We start from the raw sequence: 9,707 nt of genomic DNA on the forward strand, positions 1-9,707 counted from the left end.
CTTCCTATACTTCATTGCTTGTATGCAAGGATTAAGAACACAGGATTGATTTTTTAATCTTTTTTCATCTGTCCGTGGGAGCTAACCCCCATCTTTAGAAACTAGAACAGGCTACTGAGAAAACTCAGCTTCATTTACATGAGTTTATTTCCTTCTGAGACAAAAAGCAACATGCCCTCCGTTGTCTTCTCTCTTCCAGCAGTTTCCTTGTTTGCAGCCTTTAGGTACAGAGCAGCCAGGGATTCTTAACCATGTTGTCCTACTGAATATGCACTTAAGGTGGCATCCATACTGGCAGGGAGCTGAGTTTCAGAAGTGTGTGTAGTTGTGGGGATTTGTAATCTTTGCTGAAATTTTCCTCTCTTTGCAGATCAATTAGCTGTGGCAATACAGCCAGCAAGAATGGCTAATATCTACCCACCCCAAGGGACAATACAGTACATTTATGGAAATTCCAGCCTTCAACCTCAGCTGAATCCTTGGCAGGGGCCACTGAATAAAATCCTCAAAGCAAACCTCAAGATTCTGGGCGTAAGCATATTTCATATCTGCTCATGCTGAGCTCCATGATGAAAACAGAGGTTTCTCTGCAGGAGCAGTGGAGAAGGATTTAATGTCACACTGACCAAGAGGTATCAGTTTCAAAAACAGTGCTGCAGAGGTCACCCAGAATATTCTGTGATCAGAGGGGGAATAGGTACAAGTCAGAGTCAGGCAGGAATTAAACATTTTAGGAGAAATTCCTAATGTGACCACAAAGCCTCAGACTGAGCATCTCTAGCTACAAGAGAATTTGAGAGTATTTCTCACTCCAAAATGTATATTCTCCCAATGATTGAGGCTGGAATCCTATGATCAGGTACATAGTACTAAACACCACTGATCTTTATGCATCGGTAAATAGGGACAAAGAGGTAGATTTAAGGTCTACCTACATACATACCCATCACCTATTCTCTTTCAAGCTAAGCAAGATTGTGCAAAACTCAGAAAAGAGTAAGTAAAAGAAATTGGCATCAGGAAATAAAAGAAAAGGAAATCTCATTAAATTAAATTTACATTAACATCATTTACTTTATCTCTCCATATCTTTCTATCTTTGCAAACCATCCTTGCTTCTATCACATCCATATGGGGCTTCCTATACTGCCTTTTCCTCTTTAATTTATTTCCTTTCTCAGTCTGAGGATTCTATCAACCCCACCGAATTATAATGTTCTTGTCCTGTCCCTTGCTATCTACCCATTCATCTTCCTCTATAAATCTGTTTTGCAATTTGATCATCATTCATTCTTTCTGTATTACCAAACCACCTCGCTATGCTTTTTCCATACTGGTCATTCATTTCTGTCTTCAATTCACATTCATATAGTACCCATTCATTCTCGACCCAAACTCCTAGACTTCCGCAAAAGATTAAAGACCTGGTTTTGTAGGCAGGTTTGGAATGGGAGGGCAAATAATTACACCATGAAGTGATCCGGAGGGACCTACCACACTGAAGATCTGATTAAGATCTCTTCGCTGTGTAGATTTTACTATATTTATATTTTTATTGTATTTTTAACTGTAATGGTTTTATATTTTAATTTTGTTTTACTGTAAGCCACCCAGAGTCCCCCCCATTGGGGAGAGATGGGCGGTGAATAAATTTATAAAATAATAATAATAATAAAAGGGTTCACTCAAAGGAAAGATTTAGACTTTGACAAGACTTTTACACCAGTTACTAAAGGTGAATCAGTTAGATTACTGTTAAAAATTGCTGCACTCAAAAGAATGTCAGTTCACCACTATGATATTCAAACTGCATTTCTCTATGGTGATTTAGACCACAAATTATACATGCAGCATCCCCCTGGCTATGAAAAAGGGGAGAATCTGGTCTGTGAACTGCAAAAATCAGTCTATGGGTTAAAACAGGCTGCTAGATCCTGGAACCAAAAATTAGATGAAAAACTGCAGAATTTTGGTTTTGAAAAAGGAAAAGCAGATCCATGTGTATATATGAAGAAAGACAAACAAGGCTGTATGTATCTATGCATTTATGTTGATGATTTGCTGCTGTTCACATCACCAGAAAAACAAAGGCTTGATTTTGAAGCCTGCATGAAAAGCCATTTCACATTAAAAAGCCTTGGAACAGTAACTAATTACCTAGGCTTGGAAATACACAGGGAGAAGAAAGGTAGCTTTCTGTTCAGCCAATGTAGTAAAATTCAAAAGCTCCTAGAGGATTTTAACATGCAAGACTGTAAACCAGTCTCTACTCCTATGATAGCAGATTTTCAGAAAGATATAGGAGAAACTCAAGTAACTGAGGCAGAGAAATATAGATCTGCAATTGGAAGTTTACTGTACTTTGCAAATCACTCTCGCCCAGATATCTTAAATTCTGTGGCCATTTTAAGTAGACAGGTAGAGAAGCCTACAGCTACTGGAAAAGCAGCATTGAAGAGGTTAATCAGGTATTTGCAAGGAACAAAGAATTATTGCCTGAAGCTAAATGCCTAAATGGAACCAAGAAATTGCAGGCTTTTGCTGATTCTGACTGGGGAGCAGATGTCAGTGACAGGAAATCCACTTCTGGGATTTTAATTCAATTTGCTGGGTCAAGCTTGGGCTGGCATTCTAGAAAGCAAACACTTGTTGCTCTTTCCACTGCAGAAGCAGAGTTTTATTCTCTAGCACAAACCTGTAACGAGGTTGTATGGTTTAAACAGTTGTTAAAAGACATAGGTATGGAAGTGAACCAGCCTATAACTGTTTATGAGGATAATCAAGCTTGCATTGCAATGGCAAAATCTGAAGCCTGCAAGAATAGGACAAAACATAGATATTAGATATCAATATATCAAAGATATGATAGCCAAAGGGGAAATAATGTTAAAATATTGTGAATCAAAAGACATGATTGCTGATATTTTAACCAAACCTCTTGCTCTACCAAGACATACAGAGTTGACAAAGAAAATTGGTCTGCATCTCATTCTGTAGCATAAAAAGGGGAGTGTTGGTATATTGTTTTCTGATACAGAAATTAATGTTATTGAGTACTTCCTTAAGTATCGACAGAGTGAAAAGGTCGAATTTAATTGTCCTCAGTTTGGGTGTTAATAGCTGCATTGCCTGGGGGAGGGCAGCTTGCTTGTTACTCGGTTAGTTTCCCTTCTGCAGCCGAGTAAGCAGCTCAGTGCTCTCTGAGCGCATCTGTGAATGCACAAGCCTGTAAATATGTTTTTTGTGCTTTCTGTAAATAAATTTATTTTTATAGAAATGCCTGGTGTGTGATTTTTCTGATCTCTCAGGCCAAACGCTTTCCAGCATTCTGCAAGAGATTTTATTTTATATCTTGACAATCTTACCTCAGTGGACTGGAATAGTGTCATACTAAAAAAGTGAAACAGGCAGGTTTACACTGATCTACACATCCCTACACAAGTTTTCAGATGCTGATAGTGAGCAAGTCCAGTAGCTGACAGAATACGCTCAGTAATTTTAGAGTAAAACAACTCTAATTACATGGTTTATAATTAAAATAACAAATCACTGAGAATGCCAAGGCATTGTGGAGAAAGCACTCATTGTAATGGCCAGTTCGACAGGCAAATGTTGTCATCAATTAAAAGATCTATAATTTATAGGTGGGACGAAGCCAGACTGGAGATCTTGAGTAATTATTTGCTGGTCTTTGGTTCCCATATGCAAAAGAGTGTGCTCTGTAATGTAAGAAGTTAATTCTAAGAATTAAGAGTAGGTAAAGTAGTTTCTAATTACTTAGAATAAATATGTTACATTTTCTCCCCACAGACAATACAGATCCTGATTGCATTAACACACTTTGGCTTTGGCACTATTTCATCTATGGTTTATAGTCCGCCATATATACCTGTTAGTACTTTTGGAGCCTATCCTTACTGGGGTGGATTATTTGTAAGTAGTACACTGTTGATGCTGTTACTGATAGAGAATCACTAGGTCTTCAGTGCAGGTGGTTTTGAATATAACGTCTACGTGCAAATACCTATTTTAATGTTGAGTTTTTGCATGCAGAAAACCAGTATTTCCATGGACCCAAGTTAGTAATCTTTCTAAAAATGGGAGGGGAAATTATTTTCAGCAGATTGTTTGGAGAGGAGAGGAGAGGAGAGGAGAGGAGAGGAGAGGAGAAGGATGAGAAAGAGATTTGCTAATTTCTACCACATTCAGAAGTTAGGGTAAGACTGTGAAGAGGAACAATGGCTGGATTCAAACATCAAATGATCACATGACCTGTTTGGTTTCTGCTTAGTGTCTTACTTGACACCAGTCATTATAATTTGTAAACCATGATTTATGTCTTAGTGTGATAGGTAGACATAGCAACCTATGAAGTTTTGGGGCCTTGGAGAACTGATTTCCTATTGAAAGAGAGAGGACGAGGAGGATATAAAGAATACTTATCTTCCTTTATCAATAAAGAATACTTATCATCTTTTAACAATGGCACTAATTAACAGTAAAGAAAGAAAACATGCTAGTATTATGTACTTTCACTTCTACCACATCCTGATTTCACTGAATAGAAAAAATATTTTTTATAAATTGTATGTAAACTGCAATTTTTTGAAACCCTTTTTCCTCTTCTGCATAGTTTATTATTTCTGGATCCCTCTCTGTGTCAGCTGAGAACCACCTAACTTCTTCCTTGGTAAGAAACATATAAAACACTCCTTTCTACAATGGTCAGTCTAACCACCTTTTTCTTTCTTATCCCTCCACACCATTTACTGTGTAATGGCTGCAGGCATCTTCCTCTGGACCTGCAAAATACCTGTCAGGGTCAGTCTCGCTTCGCAATAAGACACAGACTCACTTAATGGGTATTAAGGATTTCTGGTTTATTGGAATGATAGCTGACAGAACGAAAAACAGGAACGGGGGTGGTGGTGTGGAGGTGCCCCTTTCATACCCTCTTGTAGTGCCCCGGGCTTCCCCACCCTGCATTGTCCCGATCCCTCTTGATGGGACCCTTGATGGCTGCCTGGGCGTTTTCCCGGTGTCTTCCTTTGTCCCCCGGATTCGGTTGTGTCCTCCAGGGCACCAGGTGCGGCTTATCTCCGTTCTTCCGACGTCCTTCTTTTCAGCTGTCTATGGGTCCATGGGCGTGGGTGCTTTTGCGTGCTTGTGTTAATCCCTGGTTTAATTATCTCCTTCCTCTATTCCTTGATGATCATGATCTACGTTGTGAGGCTCTTTGTGCCTTGCAACGAGGTCATGACAATACCCTGCTGATTTATTAATCAACCTATTATTTTACGTATCTATTTATTCTGATAGTTTTGGGGAGAGATGGCCAATAGTTCTTCCAAGTCCTGCCTGCCACCTTTATTCTATGGAATGCTTTGAGGCTTTATGTACCGAGAAATATTGTTAGGAAATAAAGATTGTAGGTTCCTGGAGATTGTGTGGTTTGAAGCCCTCCTGGCTACCTGAAGGAGAGAAAGGGAAAAAAATGAAGCAAATACTTCCATGTTCAATGTGTCTGATTAGAGCTGAGGCTTCAGTTAAATGGCAGCAGAGCAACGGAGGAAGGCAGCAGAGCTGGGGTTAAGGTGGAGGAAAGTTGGTGGTAACCAGTGGGGGGCAGGGAGGGAGAGAAGGAAAGTGGGGCAATGGAGGCTAGGGCTAATCCAACAATGTAAGAGCAGGGAAACAAACTAGAGTAGATATGGAAGGTGTAGGGAGTGTGCAAGGCAACATGATGGGAGAAGGAAGTTGAGGTGACAGGCGTGTTTTGAGGCATGGATGAGTCATGGAGAGAATCCGTTCTAGAGGGAATTATCTTTTAAAAAGAGAGGGAACTGAATTTATGTAGTTAATGAATCCAGTCTGGGAATATGGGGGTAAGAGAGACTGAGAGTTCAATCTGGGAATATCGGGGTGGGGGCAGGCACGAGGCTGAGAATTCAAAGTAGAAGATTTGTATTTCTGGGCTTGACCCCTGTCTCTGTGTTCTGATCAGTTTCTTGGACAAATTATTTTTTTGTTTTAACACTCTACAGTTTGTGCATCTTTCCACAGCCCAGTCAGCTGTTTCTCAATTGTCTTTGGATTTACCTTTCCCCAAAAGAAAACCTCAGTAAAGGTTGGGACTTGAACCTGAGCTTCTTACCATCTGCATGTTCTGCTCCACATTCCATGGGTGTGATTCCTCTCCTTTGACAGTTTCATGGTGGGGAGAGTTGTGAATTCGTTCCCCAGGATTTGGGGTCCTGAATTGTTTTTCTCTTTCAGGTGAAATGCAGTGTGGGAATGAACATCACAAGTGCCGTGATGGCATCCTTTGGCATCATTCTATATAGTGTAGAGCTAGCTTTAAATTCAGTTACTTCTTATCCCCTCGACCCTATAAAATCCAGCTGAATATGAACAGAGAAAGGTAAAGAGAAGGGCAAGAGAACTTTTTTACACCTTCAGTTTTGTTTCCTAGTTTTCACAGCAGCAGTTTCCATTGGTTTCAACAGTGACTACTATCCAAATTGGAAAAGGAGCTTGACTTGAAGACTGTAGGAAATGCAGTGGAGAAAACAGAAAGCAAACCTTTTCATTTCATTTTTGATGACTGCAAGTTCTGGGTGGAGATGTTAAAAATGAAGGCTAAACATTCTCTCAGGAAAAAAAAATGGGTTGTGGAGTCCTTGGTGTTCTCTGAGCTTGGTTGCTTGATTGCAGACATTTCATTACCTGACTAGGTAACATCATCAGTGCAAAAAAATGGGTGTATATTTAAGTTACTTTTCAACGATGTATGTCAACTTTACTACCTTTTGATATTAACATGAAATTAATTAGGAATAATGTGATCCCTAGTACCTTCTCTTGAAACTCCCTTTGTGTTAAATGTAAAATTGCCACAAAATTATATTAAAAGCAAGGCTGGAGATTCTGCATGATGGAAATATTGGAAGAATTTGTGGGGTATTTAAGCTCATTTTAAATCAATAACCCATTTTAAGTTTTTGCTTTCATATATAAATTGTTACAACTGAACCTTTAAGAAAAAATTGGCTTCTCCTGCTTAAATTAAACATAGAAATGTCAGTGTGAAAAATTGGTGAGATTCATTTAATGGGCATGTTAATATGAATTAGCTTAATTCGCACTAAATGGGAATCAGAGTGCAGTTTTTACAAATGCGTATACAAAAGGAAACTGAATACCCAGTGTGCATATAAGAGGAGACAGAAATACAACTCATGAGAAAATTGTTACTCAACAAACCATGATTTAAAAAGCATGCTTTAGTGTAATGTGAGAATCTAGGCAATGTCAAACATGTGTGCAGAGTTTGATCTGCCTTGTTGCAAGACACAGAGAAAGCATTCCTGGTTGGGTTCTTACCAATTAATTTGTTTCCCCTTGTCATTTTTAAGGATGGTTACTGGGGCACTCTTTAATGCTGCAACCAAATTAATTTAGCCCTGCTGAGGGAAGTCTAATAAGTCTCTTTCTCCCTGCTTCTCTGTTCTAAAGTCTATAGGCACGGGCATCTCTGTTTTGCTCCTCTTGTTCACTTTGCTGGAGTGGGCCATCACCATTTCCTCAGCACATTCCGGATGCCAGGCTACCTGCTGTAATCCTGACCCAGTAAGCATTTGATCCTGTGCTCGGTGTTAATCTGAGTGAGAAGCATTTTTATTGGTTCTATTTGTATTGCCCGCCTTCCTTTCCAACTCACAACAACAAAGCTATAGCTACTTCTTTACTAGCGATTTATGGTGCTTTGAGCACCGTGCAACCATCAGGCTTAACAGAGTAAGAAGGGGAGGTGCTCTGTCTCCTCAGTGATGTCTGGGTGATGCTCGAAGATGCTGTAACACCAATGAAAGGATGGCCTCTAATTACAATAGGCTAAGAAATAGTGACTGGGACAACATTTCTCGTTAAACTTTATAACCCAGTAAACATTAAAGATGAGAGTGAATGAAGGACAACAGTTCCAGCGAACTGTTAGTGTGGAAGCAAGCCAGGAATGATCACTGACCAGCTTTAACAAGAAAGAATTCTGATATCAGCGTTGCACAGTCTGATATAGCCAACGATTATGGGAAAGACGACAAATAAGCAACTGCTGCATTGTTGGCTGGTCTCAAGCAACTGGAGAAAGGGCCTTGGGCAGTCTTCATACCAGCACTGTGGTTGGATGCGCACAGATTGCTTCCTGCTTCTTCCCTCTTTAGTTGGAGCAGCAGCAGCGGCTCCTGCAGGGGGAGGTTAAAAAAAAGAAAAGTAAGACACCATGGTGTGTGTATTGTGATGCCATGTCCTTTTTTTAGCCCCTCCCCTGCAGGTGTCTCTGAGAAGCAGAATATGAAGAAGAGGGTTTCTTGTTCTGTTTGTGTTTCATTAAAACTTTGTACAAACTGTAAAGCTTTGGTACAAGGATAGGCTGACAATATGTCCTGTTTGGAATGGGACAGTCCTGTTTTTTTAACATTTCCTGACCATCCCGTCATTTTAATATGTCAGTTTTGTCCCGTTTTTTAAAAACGTTGGAGCTGTTATTGGGAAAAGCGGGAAAAAATTGAAACTGAAATTGAAAAGGAGGCTGACTTACCCATTGGCAGTAGTTCTCAATCCAGCGGGAAACCTAGAGCGGGAACTGCAGGAACACCAGGAACATCCTGGTGAGCGAGAGGAAGAGTCGCTGCCGCCAATCAGTGCAGTGGAAGATGGCCGGAAAAGCGCGCCCATCAGAAAAGCCGCCGATTGGCTCTCAGGCCAAAATGGTGGGAAGAAAATAGAATAAAAGGGCGCGCCAGAGAGGAACAGGTTGTTGGGGACAACCATTCACTAGACTCCTCCATTCCTGTCCTCCCGTCCCAGCCCGCCGCCACCCTCAGCCCTCCTGCAACCTCTCCGCCCAACGCCACCCCTGCACCAGCCTCTCCAGACCCAACCATTGCCACACCTCCCCCTCCTGCACCTTCCCAGCTTACTGTCGATAACTTTTTTTATCATCTTTTTCATGAATACAGAATATTACATAAGTTTAACCCCATCCCATTTTGCCATCCCAATGTCCCATTTTTGCCTCAAGGAAATATGGTCAGCCTATTCAAAGATTTTAAGTTATGATACATTAAATCACTCTTTTAATTACAATTCTATAATTACACATAATGTAACATTATATATAGGATATCCAGCCCTCTACTCATTTACTCTCAAGGCAGTGGGGGGGGGGGGAAGCCCAGCACCTGTAAAGACATGGGAGACCTTATTCCTTATAAGGGAAATAAGGCTTGCATTGAAAGAACGTTGCTTCTGAGGAATTCAGACCCTTCATTTTCATGATGATCCCTAGAAGAGTGGGGTCACTGAATATCCTCACGATGACCCTGATAAAGGCAGTGAGGATATTATGTATCTTAAAGAATTGCTTTCTTGTTTTTAGGAGTCTGTGGGTTTTGTACTGTCTCAGATCACCAATGGTATGGCAGTTTCTATGGAAAGGAATCTTCCTCCTCCTCCAGATTATAATATGGTGATTTCTGCTCCAAGTCAGAGTGAAGAATCCACAACCAGAACTGTGCGAAGTGATGCACCAGAAATCCAGGGAAGCAGACAATATCATTTTGCACCACATCACAGATAGCACTAAGCAGATGTCAGGACATTAAAACATATCCATCCTTTCCTCAAATAAAATTCTTCCTCTGTAA

At 40.4% G+C, this 9,707-nt stretch overlaps 1 protein-coding gene and 1 long non-coding RNA gene across 2 annotated transcripts; both read left to right on the forward strand.

The window, feature by feature from the left end:
- Positions 1 to 251: 251 nt before the first annotated feature.
- On the forward strand, positions 252 to 6,405 carry LOC134506118 (membrane-spanning 4-domains subfamily A member 8-like). The gene is made up of 4 exons (XM_063316195.1): positions 252 to 531; positions 3,811 to 3,933; positions 4,634 to 4,690; positions 6,277 to 6,405. The coding sequence occupies exons 1-4, from the start codon at positions 403 to 405 to the stop codon at positions 6,403 to 6,405; spliced, it is 438 nt and encodes a 145-aa protein (XP_063172265.1). The 5' UTR covers positions 252 to 402.
- Positions 6,406 to 6,968: 563 nt separating this feature from the next.
- Positions 6,969 to 9,707, forward strand: LOC134489914 (uncharacterized). Its single transcript, XR_010067174.1, has 2 exons — positions 6,969 to 7,629; positions 9,440 to 9,707. It is a non-coding gene; the product is annotated as an uncharacterized LOC134489914 (long non-coding RNA).

The sequence above is a fragment of the Candoia aspera genome, chromosome 1 (genome assembly GCF_035149785.1).
Source record: "Candoia aspera isolate rCanAsp1 chromosome 1, rCanAsp1.hap2, whole genome shotgun sequence".
Lineage (NCBI taxonomy): Eukaryota > Metazoa > Chordata > Lepidosauria > Squamata > Boidae > Candoia > Candoia aspera.

What these genes read in the sequence shown, in the direction of transcription:
- LOC134506118 (XM_063316195.1), top strand. Translation starts at nt 403, where the DNA reads ATGGCTAATATCTACCCACCCCAAGGGACAATACAGTACATTTATGGA. An exon ending in CTTACTGGGGTGGATTATTT is followed by an intron (nt 3,934 to 4,633) that starts GTAAGTAGTACA and finishes TCTTCTGCATAG; the next exon opens with TTTATTATTTCTGGATCCCT. An exon ending in ACCACCTAACTTCTTCCTTG is followed by an intron (nt 4,691 to 6,276) that starts GTAAGAAACATA and finishes TTTCTCTTTCAG; the next exon opens with GTGAAATGCAGTGTGGGAAT.